At 51.4% G+C, this 15,922-nt stretch overlaps 1 protein-coding gene across 3 annotated transcripts in view; it reads left to right on the top strand.

The window, feature by feature from the left end:
* WDR73 (WD repeat domain 73) overlaps positions 1–15,922 on the top strand; it is a 74,840-nt gene that overhangs the window by 14,252 nt on the left and 44,666 nt on the right. For 2 of the 3 annotated variants that reach the window (XM_030200005.1, XM_030200003.1), the window contains one exon: positions 3,996–4,084. The exons of the other annotated variant lie outside the window; for it this stretch is intronic. In XM_030200005.1, the coding sequence (XP_030055865.1) occupies positions 3,996–4,084 (89 nt within the window). The remainder of the gene's footprint in view (positions 1–3,995; positions 4,085–15,922) is intronic. 3 annotated transcript variants of the gene reach the window in all.

Below are 15,922 nucleotides of genomic sequence, written 5' to 3'. Positions count from 1 at the left end.
CTAGCAAGTTTGGTTTAGTTTTATTGCAGCATGTCTCAGGTTGCAGTAGTGGAAAAAAAAAGCGGGGGGGGGGGGTGGATCCAGTGGAAGGAAGCTGCTACACCAAGAAGGGATCTGGAGGATTGGGTGGGAGGGAAAATGCTGGATCGTAAAGGAGAAGCTTTAGAGACTGGGGAATAAGACATTGGGGAAGGAGAAAGAGGTGGAAAGCTTTAGGTAGATGTGAAATTAAAAGCAGGAAATTGAGGAGTGGATGGAAACAAAAGGGTTGTGGATAGAGAAGCAGAAAATAAGAAAGCTGAAGGGCAAAGATAAATATTATGGAGGAGTTTAGGAGAGGAAGTGAAAATAGGAGAGAAAAGAAACATCAAATGGACAGGAGACCCTGAAGAGATTTAAGACAGAGGAAAACAGAAATCAGAGACTGGGACCAACAAAGTTAACGTTTATATAAATAAATACATCTCTATATATAAAAGGCACCACCAACGTTCTAAATGAAGCCTCCAGCCGGAAGTGTGAAGGGGGAGAGATATCCGGTTTCCCCATGAGTGTCTGCCCCGCCCTCGCTCTCTCTGTAACACAAACAGTGAAGGAAAACACAGCAAAGCACGAAATCAAATCGCTCTCTCTGTAACAGTAAAGGACAGAGGGGGGAGGGGAGAGAGGGCAGAACCCTCATCCACACCCTTGTCACCTCTCGTTTAGACTACTGCAATCTGCTTCTTGCTGGCCTCCCACTTAGTCACCTCTCCCCTCTCCAGTCGGTTCAAAACTCTGCTGCCCGTCTCATCTTCCGCCAGGGTCGCTTTACTCATACTACTCCTCTCCTCAAGTCGCTTCACTGGCTCCCTATCCGTTTTCGCATCCTGTTCAAACTTCTTCTACTAACCTATAAATGTACTCACTCTGCTGCTCCCCAGTATCTCTCCACACTTGTCCTTCCCTACACCCCTTCCCGTGCACTCCGCTCCATGGATAAATCCTTCTTATCTGTTCCCTTCTCCACTACTGCCAACTCCAGACTTCGCTCCTTCTGTCTCGCTGCACCCTACGCCTGGAATAAACTTCCTGAGCCCCCCTAAGTCTTGCCCCATCCTTGGCCACCTATTAGATTGTAAGCTCTTTGAGCAGGGACTGTCTTTCTTCTATGTTTGTGCAGTGCTGCGTACGCCTTGTAGAGCTATAGAAATGCTAAATAGTAGTAGTAGTAGAAGCCCTCACTATCTCTGTAACACAAACACAGCAGAGCAGGAAACTTAACACTGAAGAACTCGACTCCGAGGAGGGAGGGGATAGAGAGGACAGACAGCACAGGGGAAGGGAGAGAGGGCAGAGGGCAGGGACACACACACTCCCACATGCACACAGAAGAAAACCTTGCTAGCCCCCGTTTCATTTGCATCAGAAACGGGGCTTTATTAGTAGTACATAAATAAAAGGGACCAGACAACAAAGGTAGAGGGGTCTGTGCTGGGTCCGTTGCTTTTTAATGTATTTATAAATGACCTAGAGATGGGAATAACTAGTGAGGTAATTAAATTCGCCGATGACACAAAATTATTCAGGGTCGTCAAGTCGCAGGAGGAATGTGAACGATTACAGGAGGACCTTGCGAGACTGGGAGAATGGGCGTGCAAGTGGCAGATGAAGTTCAATGTTGACAAGTGCAAAGTGATGCATGTGGGTAAGAGGAACCCGAATTATAGCTACGTCTTGCAAGGTTCCGCGTTAGGAGTTACGGATCAAGAAAGGGATCTGGGTGTCGTCGTCGATGATACGCTGAAACCTTCTGCTCAGTGTGCTGCTGCGGCTAGGAAAGCGAATAGAATGTTGGGTGTTATTAGGAAGGGTATGGAGTCCAGGTGTGCGGATGTTATAATGCCGTTGTATCGCTCCATGGTGCGACCGCACCTGGAGTATTGTGTTCAGTACTGGTCTCCGTATCTCAAAAAAGATATAGTAGAATTGGAAAAGGTACAGCGAAGGGCGACGAAAATGATAGTGGGGATGGGACGACTTTCCTATGAAGAGAGGCTGAGAAGGCTAGGGCTTTTCAGCTTGGAGAAGAGACGGCTGAGGGGAGATATGATAGAAGTGTATAAAATAATGAGTGGAATGGATCGGGTGGATGTGAAGCGACTGTTCACGCTATCCAAAAATACTAGGACTAGAGGGCATGAGTTGAAGCTACAGTGTGGTAAATTTAAAACGAATCGGAGAAAATTTTTCTTCACCCAACGTGTAATTAGACTCTGGAATTCATTGCCGGAGAACGTGGTACGGGCGGTTAGCTTGACGGAGTTTAAAAAGGGGTTAGATAGATTCCTAAAGGACAAGTCCATAGACCGCTATTAAATGGACTGGAAAAATTCCTCATTTTTAGGTATAACTTGTCTGGAATGTTTTTACGTTTGGGGAGCGTGCCAGGTGCCCTTGACCTGGATTGGCCACTGTCGGTGACAGGATGCTGGGCTAGATGGACCTTTGGTCTTTCCCAGTATGGCACTACTTATGTACTTATGTACTTATGTGGGTTTTTAGAATGCATGTCTGCTGCTGCGTTCTTTTTTTGTATTTTGCACAGTACAAGAGGAAATGGATTGCATTCAGAGTTTGGCTTTTGTGGTCTCAGTTTAATTTTTGTGTGTGGCAGTAGCATAGCCACAGATGGAAGGAGCCTATCCACTTTGGGCTCAGGCCCACCCAGTGGTGGCACTCATTCTTGGTGTAGCTCCCAGAGCTGTGGTGTTGGTACACCAAACCTTCGACTCCAGCTATTTTTCCTCTGTTCAACTCAGACTCCTGCTGGTACTAGGTTTTAAGGGGTGCTTTTACAAAGGCATGCTAAACGCTAGAGACGCCCATAAGAATATATGGGCATCTCTAGCATTTAGCGCACTCGTATTTAATGTACACGCTAAAAACACTAGCGTGCCTATGTAAAAAGATCCCTAAATTTTTTGTTCTGGATCTAAAGTACTGGTAAATATAACTTTAGATCCAGGACAAAGATATGCATATATAAATATAAAATAATAAATTTATCAGGTTTTTTTTGTTTTATTTTTTATTTTTTGGTTATCAATAGAAATCAAACAAAAAAAAATAAAAAGCTCGAGTTGGGGTCAGTACATTTTTACCAACTCAGACTCCACTCAAAATTGCTTCCATCTTCGGCTCCACAGCCTTGTTAGTTCCCTGTCTCGCCAGCTGAAAATGTCCTCTACCGGAAGCCCTGGGCCTTGTGAATGCTTGGGAAGTCGGCAGCATGCTTCAATCTGCCAACCAGATGAACTGAGTATACGTGGGGCTGCCAACTTGTCCAGTGTTCATATTGTCTAGTGGGGGTTCCAGTGGACGACGTCTTCAGTTGGCGAGGCTTGGGGATCCGCACCAGCCAAGGTATTAATTTTTAATGCTGGGGGAAGGGGAGAGTCAAGGATGAAATACATGAGCCCACCCAGTCCATCCTGGGTATTCTCTGTATTTGGTGAGGGTCTGTCTATGTTTTGTGTTGGTGCCTGAGTCCAGGTGTTCTGTTAATCATGGAGTTTCTGAAGGGTGGACCCAGGGAAGGAGAGAAGAGGCAGGCCAAGTTAATTGGATGCATGAGTAATATCAGATAAAGACTTAACAAAAATTAAAATGCAGTTAATTTAGGGCCCCTTTTACTAAGGTGTGCTAGCGGATTTTATGGGCATCTTAGTGTTCAGTGCACACTAATTTTTAACGTGCGCTAAATCTGCTAGCATTCCTTAGTAAAAGGGTCCCTTAGTATGCAAATATATGCATACATATATATATCCACCCTAACCCCTTCCCCCACATTAGCCCACTTACTGTTCATTTTTCTCTAATACTTCCTGGCATCAAAATGAGTTTGATACCTCTGCTTTAAGCCTTTTTCCCCTTGTAAACAACAGTCCTAAATTAGGCAGTAGGAGAATGGTTTCATATAGTGTATATGTTTGTGTGTGTGTTTTTTTTTAAAGGGCTTGTGTCCAGAAAGAGATTTTAAGGTAGAACATGGAGGATTTTCAGACTGTCCTGTTTACAGCTTAAAGCACCTTCCAAACACCAGGTACAGCATATTTTATACTTTTTCGAGTTTTTTAGTGCTCGTTAAGAATGTCACATAGGCAGGATGTGAAGTGACACACTATCAGGCTCATTTTCGAAAGAGAAGGACGCCCATCTTTCGACACAAATCGGAAGATGGGCGTCCTTCTCACAGGGTCGCCCAAATCGGCATAATCGAAAGCCAATTTTGGGCGTCCCCATCTTCTTTCCGTTGTGGGGATGACCAAAGTTCCCAGGGGCGTGGCAGAGGGGGCGCACTTGGACAACTTTACCTGGTCCTGTTTTTCTTACGACCAAGGCACAAAAAGGTACCAGAACTGACTAGATGACCACCGGAAAGAATCAGGGATGACCTCCCCTTACTCCCCCAGTGGTCACTAACCCCATCCCACCGTTAAAAAACATAGAGGCAGATTTTCAAAGCACTTAGCCTTCCAAAGTTCCATAGGTTTCTATGGAACTTTGGAAGGCTAAGTGCTTTGAAAATATGCCTGACAGTAACATAGTAACATAGTAGATGACGGCAGAAAAAGACCTGCACGGTCCATCCAGTCTGCCCAACAAGATAAACTCATATGTGCTACTTTTTGTGTATACCTTACCTTGATTTGTACCTGTCCTTTTCAGGGCACAGACCGTATAAGTCTGCCAAGCACTATCCCCGCCTCCCAACCACCAGTCCCGCCTCCCACCACCGGCTTTGGCACAGACCGTATAAGTCTGCCCAGCACCATCCCCGCCTCCCGCCACCGGCTCTGCCACCCAATCTCGGCTAAGCTCCTTAGGATCCATTCCTTCAGAACAGGATTCCTTTATGTTTATCCCACGCATGTTGAATTCCGTTACCGTTTTCATTTCCACCACCTGCCGCGGGAGGGCATTCCAAGCATCCACTACTCTCTCTGTGAAAAGAGTCTTGAGTCTGCCCCCCTTCAATCTCATTTCATGTCCTCTCGTTCTACCGCCTTCGCATCTCCGGAAAAGGTTTGTTTGCGGATTAATACCTTTCAAATATTTGAACGTCTGTATCATATCACCCCTGTTTCTCCTTTCCTCCAGAGTATACATGTTCAGGTCAGCAAGTCTCTGCTCATATGTCTTGTAACGCAAAATATCTGTTAAAATATTTTGTGCCAGCCTCAAATGTCATACGCAGGTCCATCACAGAAGAATGCAGGTCCCTGGAGAAGTTTTAGTGGGTGCAGTGAACTTCAGGCAGACGGACCCAGGCCCCATTCCCCTCTACCTGTTACACTTGTGGTGGTAAATGTGAGCCCTCCAAAACCCACCAGAAACCCACTGTACCCACATCTAGGTGCCCCCCTTTACCCGTAAGAGCTATGGTAGTGGTGTACAGTTGTGGGTAGTGGGTTTTTGGGGGGCTCAGCACACAAGGTAAGGGAGCTATGTACCTGAGGGCAATTTGTGAAGTCCACTGCAATGCCCCCTAGGGTGCCCAGTTGGTGTCCTGGCATATCAGGGGGACCAGTGCACTACAAATGCTGGCTCCTCCCACAACCAAAGGGCTTGCATTTAGTCGTTTCTGAGATGGGCGTCCTTGGTTTCCATTATCGCCGAAAATCAGAAACGACCAAGTCTAGGGACGACTATCTCCAAGGACGACATAAATTTCAAGATTTGGCCGTCCCCGGCCGTATTATCGAAACGAAAGACGGACGTCCATCTTGTTTCGATAATACGGGTTTCCCTGCCCCTCCACCGGGACGTTTTGCGAGGATGTCCTCAGCAAAACTTGGGCGTCCCTTTCGATTATGCCCCTCCAACGGGGCCCATTTTCAAAGCACTTAGGTTACTATGGAACTTTGTAAGTCTAACTGCTTTGAAAATACGCCTCTTTGGTTTCTAACCCAGGCTGAACTATTTGGTAAGCTGAAGTTCTCTAGGTTTCTTCTTCATTTGCAACCCCAGAATGTGATAGCCTAGAGGTGTCAAAACCTATGGCCCATGGACTATTTCCTGCCAAACAAGCCTCGTCATCTGGCTTTCAGGAGTCTTACATCAGGGTAGGCGCCAGTATTGTCCTAGCAACAGCTTTGCACTTTAAACACAAGCTTATTAAAAATTTGCTGGAGGCATTCCTATGCGCTAATCTTTTGAAACCCATGATAAGCGTACAGGCAGGGCTGGCTTGACAATTGGGCAAGATTAGGTGGTCGGCTAGGGCAGCAGCTTCTAAGAGATGACAAAGAGGAACGGCAGCCAAAACAAAACAATAAATCCTGACAGCCACAAAGAAGCCATAGCATCTACTTTCATTTGCAGATGGAATGAGCAGTTTTCATATAGCCCATTTTACCTGTGTAAATGATTTCTGGAAATTTGGCCTCATTACATACACATAGAGGGGCATTTTCGAAAGAAACGTCTAAGTTGGAATTTGGACGCCTGTGTAAAACGTCCAAACTTGGAGGCGGGAAAAAGGTCGTTTTCGAAAAAAGATGGACGTCCGTCTTTGTTTACGAAAATACCATGGACGTCCTTGGATTTCGGCCATTTTCGAACACAAAGACGTCCAAATGCAACATGACCAAAACCGAGCTTCTCATTTTTCCCCCCAAACCCACCTCCCCGCTCCCCCCATTTTCTATTTCTGTTGATGGCTCTCTCATTCTCCATGTCTCCTCAGCTCGAAACCTTGGGGTCATCTTTGACTCGTCTCTCTCCTTCTCTGATCATATCCAGCAGATCGCCAAGACCTGTCGTTTCTTTCTTTACAACATCCGTAAAATCCGCCCCTTTCTTTCCGAGCACTCTACCAAAACCCTCATCCACACCCTTGTCATCTCTCGTTTAGACTACTGCAGTCTGCTTCTTGCTGGCCTCCCCCTTAGTCACCTCTCCCCTCTCCAATTGGTTCAAAACTCTGCTGCCCGTCTCGTCTTCCGCCAGGGTCGCTTTACTCATACTACCCCTCTCCTCAAGTCGCTTCACTGGCTCCTTATCCGTTTTCGTATCCTGTTCAAACTTCTTCTACTAACCTATAAATGTACTCACTCTGCTGCTCCCCAGTATCTCTCCACACTCGTCCTTCCCTACACCCCTTCCCGTGCACTCCGCTCCATGGATAAATCCTTCTTATCTGTTCCCTTCTCCACTACTGCCAGCTCCAGACTTCGCGCCTTCTGTCTCGCTGCACCCTACGCCTGGAATAAACTTCCTGAGCCCCTACGTCTTGCCCCTTCCTTGGCCACCTTTAAATCTAGACTGAAAGCCCACCTCTTTAACATTGCTTTTGACTCGTAACCACTCGCCTCCACCTACCCTCCTCTCCTCCTTCCTGTACACATTAATTGATTTGATTTGCTTACTTTATTTTTTGTCTATTAGATTGTAAGCTCTTTGAGCAGGGACTGTCTTTCTTCTATGTTTGTGCAGCGCTGCGTACACCTTGTAGCGCTATAGAAATGCTAAATAGTAGTAGTAGTAGAGTGGTTTAATGGTTAGTGCAGTGGGCTTTGATCCTGGCAACATGGGTTCAATTCCCACTGCTGCTCCTTGTGACTTTTGGGCAGTGGCGTCGCGAGGGCAGCTGACACCCGGGGCGGGTTGCCGCTGCGCACCCCCCCCCCCCCGGGTGCAGCGCGACGCACCCTCCCCCCTCCATAGCGCAACACCCCCCCCTGCCCCGCCCGCAAGAACATACCTGGAAGGCGGTGAGGGGCGGGTGGGAGGGCCAATCCGCCGAGAGCACGCCGCTGGGGGGGTGTCGGCGCCTCACTGGTTCCTTGCTCTGTCTGCCCCGGAACAGGAAGTAACCTGTTCTGGGGCAGAGAGAGCAAGGAACCAGCGAGGCGCCGACACCCCCCAGCGGCGTGCACCCGGGACGGACCGCCCCACCGCCCCCCCCCCCCTTCCTACGCCACTGCTTTTGGGCAAGTCAGATGCACAAGGAGCATTTTTGGATATGACATCTAAGTCTAAATTTGGACTTTTTTTGTAAAATGTTCAAAATCAGAATAGGAAAGGTAATTTTCTACAAAAAAAAAAAGTCTATCTTTTCCTTTTGAAAGTGCTGTTTGGAAAAATGTTTTGTGATTTGGGGGAGTAAGGGGAGGTGATCCCTGAGTCCCTCCAGTGGTCATCTGGTCATTTGGGGCACCTCTTGTGTGGAGTAGAGGAGTAGCCTAGTGGTTAGTGCAGTAGACTTTGATCCTGGGAAAGTGGGTTCAATTCCCACTGTAGCGATTCATTATGTTTTAACTTTCTTATTGATGACATGTTATATCCAAAAACATACATGTAATGCAAGGTAAATAATCACAAGAACAGATACAAAAAGAAAATGCAATGCCATCAAACTTTTAATTTTTATCCCCACTGTTTCTCAGATAAACTATTCAGTCATCTCCCATCGCTATTCTCTTCAACCCCCCCCCTTTGTACATGAATATCTTCATAACTAGAGTTACATAGTTTATAAACATATTTAACCACTCTTCTACAATGTCTTCAACATCAATTTCTACTATAAACTCCCCCCCCCCACTACCTCCCCCCCCCCCACTCCAAACTTCCCCCCTTCAGTATTGGTTCTATTAACCCAAGAGCAAGAACTTTCTCCGTAGCTCCAGTGTCTATATCCAGTGGCGTCGCGAGGGCAGCTGACACCCGGGGCGGGTCGCCGCTGAGCACCCCCCCCCCCCCGGGTGCAGCGCGACGCACCCTCCCCCCTCCATAGCGCAACCCCCCCCCCCCCCCGCCCGCGAGAACATACCTGGAAGGCGGTGAGGGGCGGGTGGGAGGGCCAATCCGCCGAGAGCACGCCGCTGGGGGGGTGTCGGCGCCTCGCTGGTTCCTTGCTCTCTCTGCCCCGGAAGTAACCTGTTCTGGGGCAGAGAGAGCAAGGAACCAGCGAGGCGCCGACACCCCCCAGCGGCGTGCACCCGGGGCGGACCGCCCCACCGACCCCCCCTTCCTACGCCACTGTCTATACCTTCTCTCCCTATTCCACTCATCCTCAGTAACTTATCCCAGTGTATTCAAGACCTGACTTCGTGCCCGTGGGGATATTCTATTCAAATAAGCCCCCCATGCTCTAATGAATCTCTGCCTGCGTTTCGGTGTGTGCCGGGCATCACGCAGTTCCCATAACATAAGCTCGTGGAGTCGATTCCTCCAAGACCAGTATGATGGTGCCCTGTCTGAAACCCAATGGTTTAAGAAGCATTGTTTTCCCCCCAGAATGCAGGCCTTACAAAGAAAAACTTTTTTCCTCTCGGGACCCCTGATCCCATATTGCAACCGAACTGAACATCACCCGTTCAAAGGCAAAATCCACCTGACTTCGCAAAACCCAAGTCATAAACCGGGAGAGAGCTGTCCAGAACACCCTAATGCTTGCAGCTATTCATTATAAAAGCAGGTCTAGCTCAAAGGTCTAGCTCAAAACGTCTAAGTTTTTGTCTTAGACATCTTTGTTTTGTTCCATTATTGCTGAAAGGACGTCCATGTCTTAGGAACGCCCAAGTCCTGCCTTAAACACGCCCCTAGCACGCCCCCTTGAGATTTGGACGTCCTTCTGACGGACTTCAGAGAAAGACGTCCAAAAACAGGTTTGCTTTTGATAATACTGATTTGGATGTTTCTGTTCAGTATTGTGTTCAGTTTTGGAGGCCGTACCTTGCGAAGGATGTTAAAAAAATGGAAGCGGTGCAAAGAAAAGATACGAGGATGGTATGGGATTTGCGTTCCAAGACGTATGAAGAGAGGCTTGCTGACCTGAACATGTACACCCTGGAGGAAAGGAGGAACAGGGGTGATATGATACAGACGTTCAAATATTTGAAAGGTATTAATCCGCAAACGAATCTTTTCCGGAGATGGGAAGGCGGTAAAGCGAGAGGACATGAAATGAGATTGAAGGGGGGCAGACTCAGGAAAGATGTCAGGAAGTATTTTTTCATGGAGAGGGTGGTGGACGCTTGGAATGCCCTCCCGCGGGAGGTGGTGGAGATGAAAACGGTAACGGAATTCAAACATGTGTGGGATATGCATAAAGGAATCCTGTGCAGAAGGAATGGATCCTCAGAACCTTAGCTAAAATTGGGTGGCGGAGCAGGTGGGGGGAAGAGGGTTGGTGGTTGGGAGGTGTGGATAGTGGAGGGCAGACTTCTACGGTCTGTGCCAGAGCCGGTGATGGGAGACGGGACTGGTGGTTGGGAGGCGGGGAATACTGCTGGGCAGACTTGTATGGTCTGTGCCCTGAAAAAGACAGGTACAAATCAAGGTAAGGTATACACATATGAGTTTATCTTGGGCAGACTGGAAAACTCTTTTTATTGGAAAAAACTAAAAACAAATAACATACAAATCAAAAACAAGCCCCTAGCTATACACGGTCCTCCTATCTATGTACACCCCCTCCCCCTCCTCAATAGTACAGTGGAAACTGTTTATTAGAAAAACCAAAGAAAAAAAACAAAACAAAAAAAAACCGGACATGCAAATCAAACCCCAGGCTCCTAGCTAGACATGGTCTGCCTATCTATATACACCCCCTCCCCCTCCTCAATAATACAATGAATCAACCCCCCGACCCCCCCCCCCCCCCCCCAAACCCCTTCAGACAACTGGCACACAATCCCCTGGGTAGCATGTCCCCTCATGGCGGCTTAAGCCTCACGTGTCTCCACCACCTCGAAGCCACCCCCACCCCTTTTTCCACCCTTTCCCACTTCGCCGCTTCCTGCACTGCCCTTACCACATCCCAGCTGACTACCTCCGCCGGCCGAACCTCCTGGTACAGGGACACCCTGCAGCGCGCCATCCAGAGGCAGTACCGCAATATCACCGAAATCAGAAAGCGTGTTACCGGATCCCTGCGTCCCCCTCCACCCTCTGGGCCGTACACCCAGTCCGCATAGCTGTAGTTGCGGAAACTGGGGATCTGCAGCAATGAGGAAACCCGGTCAGAGACCTGGACTGTAAATGGGCACCTCACCAGGAAATGCTCCATCGTCTCTTCAGTTCCAGCACATTCCTCCCGTGGGCACCCTCTATCTCGCACATTGCGATATTTCAAATTTCCTCGGACGTACAGTCTACCGTGAAAGGACAGCCACGCCAGGTCTTTATACTTCACCGGGATGCGGTTCGAAGCAATCAACCGTAACCCCTGCTGCATCCGTGGGGCCGGCGCGTCCCTCAGCGCCAGAGGAGCTGAGAACACCTGCGCCCGTACTCTGTCCATCCAGACCCCCCGTTGTCCTGCCTTCACCTCCCCCACCGTCAGCCCCCACACCCTCACCAATTTCACTAGGGTCTTGCAATAACTCACCCCCCCCGGGGCCCCCCTTCGCAGTGCCACTACCCTCCCCCCCCTCCCGCCATAGGTCCCAATATCTCGGCCACCACTGCAGGACACTCCTAGCCCACCCCGGTGGCTCCCGCCCTACCGCCCTCCCCAGATTGAACTGCAGGAACAAAGCGCTGAAAAACAGGACTGGGTTTATCATGCCCACCCCCCCCCTCCCTCCTAGGCAGATATGTAACATTCCGTTTTACCGGATTCGTCCTGTTGCCCCAGAGCAGCCGGAAGAACACCCCATACAAGGCCGCGTACCGGCTGTCTGGCAGCAAGCAGATGTAACTGACGAACAGAAACAAAGGAACTAAGTGTGCCTTGATGAGTTGTACCCGCTCCCCCATGGTCATTTTCCACCCCTTCCATCTATCCACCCTCCCCTTCGCTTCATGGAGACACCTATCCCAGTTGTAGAGCCTATAATCCCCCTTCTCAAAGTATATTCCCAAGACCCGTATACGTTCCACAGCTGTAGGAAACCTACCTCCCAACTCAAACTGCAGCCCCTGATCCCCAACCCACAGGCTATTGGACTTTTGAAAATTGACCTGGGACGCTGTTGCCTGCGAGTATTCCTGGATCAGGTTCTGCAATCTACCTCCCTCCCTCTGGTCCGCTACCCACACTGTAACGTCATCTGCATACGCCACGACCCTTAACTGGCTATTGTCCCCCACCTCCACCCCTTCCAGCCCCTCCGCCCCCCCCTTCTCCAGCCGTCTTATAAAAGGGTCGATGGCGTATGCATACAACAGCGGGCTGAGCGGGCACCCCTGCCGGACCCCTGCCCCTACCTCAAACCCCTGCCCTCTCCACCCGTTAACCAGGGGAAAACACCCCGCATGCCGATAGAGTAGCTGTAATTGCTCTATCCAGCCCTTCGGAAACCCATAGCGCTCCAAAATGCTCCATAGGACACCCCACTGCACTCTATCAAACGCTTTTTCCTGGTCGAGTGTTACCAACAGCCTACCATGCCCTCCCACTCTACTGCGTTCTACCCCCTCCCGCACCCACGCTGCCGCTTCCAAGACCCCTCTCCCTTTAACCCCACATGCTTGTGAGGCTGCCAGCAAATCCCCAGACACCTGCCTCATTCTCTGGAATAGCATTCGCGCAAAAATTTTCCGATCTGTATTAAGCAATGCTATAGGCCGCCAGTTGGCCAGCATCGCCGGGTCCTTCCCCTTACTTAGTAGGATAAGAGCCGCCTCTGTCAGGGACCTAGGCAAGGAACCCTCCAACTGGGCTGCCCCCCATACCCTCACCAGGATCGGCACCAGCTGCTCCTTAAAGGCCTGGTAGAACTCAGTTGTTAGCCCATCCGGCCCGGGCGAGGTCTTCCTGTGGAGCGCCCCGATGGCTTCCTCCACCTCCTGTTCTGTCCACGGGTTCAAGAGGGCCTGAAGCTGGGGTCCCCCGTGACCTATCCCCGGGGTTTCTTCCACATAACACTCCATCTGCTCTATATCAATCTGCTGGGCTGAAAGGAAAGCCGCAAAGTGGTCCCTCACTGCCCCCAGAATCCCCTCCCTGGTGTCCTGCAGGACCCCCTGTGCGTCCCGCACCCCCTCCATCACCCTGCGCGCCCTCCGCTCCCGGCAGCATGCGAAGGGGTCCGGGCTACACATTTTCCCGAAGTCCCGCTCGTACACCAAGGAGGTGTAGCGGTTGTACTGTACCTGTTCCAGGAGTGCTTGGAGATCATGTATTTCTTCCTCCCTCCCCCCTTGTGAAATCAGTGTGTCCCTCTTTTTCTTTATCGCCATGCCCAACTTTGTCCTTTCCCTCCCCTCCCTTCTCGCCTGTCTGAGAAAGAATCCCCGCGTTCGTCTTTTCACTGTATCCCACCACTCCCCTAATGACTGAAATGCCCCCTGCACTGACACCTGATCTTCCAAAAACCGGCGGTACTCCTCCCGCACCTGCTCGCTACCTAACCACTTTAATTCAGTCGCCATAACCCCCTCCCTGGCCTCTGCGCTGCCGCCCCCCCCACCTGAAGGAGGACCATGTGGTGGTCTGAAAAGTCCACGTCCACGTTTCGTGGACCCCCCAGACAAACTCCCTTCTTTACCAGGAATCTATCGATTCTACTCTTACACTGCCCTCGAAAGAACGTGAACCCCTCCTGTTCCTCACAGAAGGCCACGTGCGCGTCTACCAGCTCCGCCTCCCGCATGATCCCTGCCAGCCTCACCCCGTCATAGCCCACCTGTACCGATCGTCCCCCACTATCCTTTTTCCGCAATATGGTGTTAAAATCTCCCCCCCAGACTACTTGGCGCGAAGTGTATAGGTAGGGCTTGATCTTCCCAAAGAGGAGCACCCTTTCCTTCTTGCTTTGGGGCCCGTACACATTCACCACCCTCAGTGCTCTATCCTCCCCAATCACATCCACAACAAGACATCTCCCCACCCCCAGCTCCACCACTCGCTGAATATTCACCCGGTGGGACTTAAATAAGATCCCCACCCCACCATACCTCTCCCCCCCCAACCCCCACACCGAGGGACCCCCACTTCCAGGCCCGCCTCGCCCGCCTGATCACCTCAATGGACCGCAGCCGAGTCTCCTGGAGCAGGAAGCAATCTGCTTGGACCCTCGCGAACCAGTCATAGGCTAAACCCTGCTTCTTCGGAGAGGCGATGCTGGCCACATTCAGCGTGGCAAATGTCAACACTAAGCCTGCCATCCTTATTGCGAGTCACGAGTCTGCTCACTCCCACCTTCTTTCCTTATCTCCTGGGATACCCCCTTCTTACCCTGAAGCAGGTCCTCTGCTATGCGGTCTACGTCATCCCCTGCCAGATCCCCCTCCCCCCCCCGCAGCCGTCCTGTCTGCACCTTACCCCCCCCTCCCCCTTTCTTCCTTCCTTTCTTCTTTGCTCTATCCGGACCCACCCCCTGAACCCTCCCTCTCCCCTCTCCCCCCCCCACCCCCTACCTCCTCCTCCGAGTCCTCCACCTCTCCCAAGTCCTCCAGGTCCTCCAGATCCTCCTCTAGCTCCACTCTGTCCCCCCAAGCTTGCACTTGGGCCTTCACCACCTGCCCAGCCCCCTCAGCTTTCCTCTTACTCCCCTTTCCCCTCCCTCCCTCCCTTCCCTCTTCCTCCTCCCTCCCCCCTCCCCCTCCCCCCAGAGCCTTCCCCGCCCTTCTTCCTACCACCAGTACCCTCCTCCAGTGCATCCTCATATTTCCGTTTGCCCTCTCCAATCCCCCCTGCCGCCCCCTCTTCCTCCATTAACTCCACCTCTTCTCCTTCCCCCTGTTCTTCCTCCTCCCTCCCAACCTCCCTATCTTCCTCCTCCTCCTCCAACACCTGAAATCTGTTCCCCCCCCTCTTCCCCTGCAGCGACCCCTCCCCGCCCACCCCTAGTTTCCCCCCCCTCCGAAACTTCCCTTTCCTCTGTGGCACTTGTACCCACTCCCCCTCTCCCCCCTGCTCCACTCCTAACCCAGCCCCCTGCCGCCCCCCCTCCTGCATCCCCTCCTTCTCCCCCCCTTGCCCCTCCCTGCCTATCACCCCCTGCCCTATCCCCTCCTCCCTTACCCCCCCTCCCTGTCCCTTCCCCCACATATCCCACTCGTTATGGGCCGCCCTAGGGCAGTTCCGATATGCATGGCCTAACCCGCCGCAGAGGTTGCACCTGATTGCGGTGCAGTCCTCTGTGGCGTGCTGATCCCCGCATCTTCCACACTTTACCACTGGGCATGACATGCTGAAGTGCCTAAACGAACCACATCTGAAGCACTGCCGCGGCTGCCCCTTGTAAAAGCACAGTATCCTGTCGCGACCGATAAAGGCAGCCGAAGGAATGTGCTGGACCACATGGCTCTCCTGTCTCAATTTGACCAGGGCTCCCCAACCTCCTGCCCAAACCCTGCTTGGATCCGGTAACTTTGTAAGCGGGGATCTCAGCTCCGCGTACCTCTGTAGCCAGTAGGCTAAATCTGCCCCAGAGATAGACTCATTTCTCACGAGCAGGGTGACCTGCACCAGGTCCGGCTTGCTGATTGGAATGGCCCTGAGGTCCCGCCACTCCCCCTTTCCCCTCACCCCCTCGTACCTTTCCCAGAATATTTCCATCCCCCTCTGGGTCATGAAGCTCAAGTCATATTCTGGGATGTTGATGGGGTGTATACACGCGTAAAAGTCCTCGGGTATAAACCCCATCCCCATCACCAGCCTCAAGACCCGATCCCTGGAGGGCATTGCCCCCTCCCCTATCTATTTGAGCTGTACCACATTTCGCCGCTTAGGCAGCTGTCCACCCCCTGTCCCTGCTCCCCCCCAACCCCTCCCTGGGCCCTCAAAACCACCCGATCTCCCCCCCTCCTTCCTTCCCCCTCCCTGGACTACTGCCGCAAAGGACTTGGACCCCAGCCCCCACCGCCCCCCTCCACACTTGTTCCAGCCCTTCCCTCTGCCTCCCCCCCCTTCTGTCCCTCTGCCCCTCCCCTCATCCCTCTCCCTTCCTCAATCTCCACAGCCCCCTCCCCCTCCCGCTGT

This window comes from Microcaecilia unicolor, chromosome 4 (genome assembly GCF_901765095.1).
Source record: "Microcaecilia unicolor chromosome 4, aMicUni1.1, whole genome shotgun sequence".
Taxonomy (NCBI): Eukaryota; Metazoa; Chordata; class Amphibia; order Gymnophiona; family Siphonopidae; genus Microcaecilia; species Microcaecilia unicolor.
This window is presented reverse-complemented; position numbering and strand designations above follow the sequence as displayed.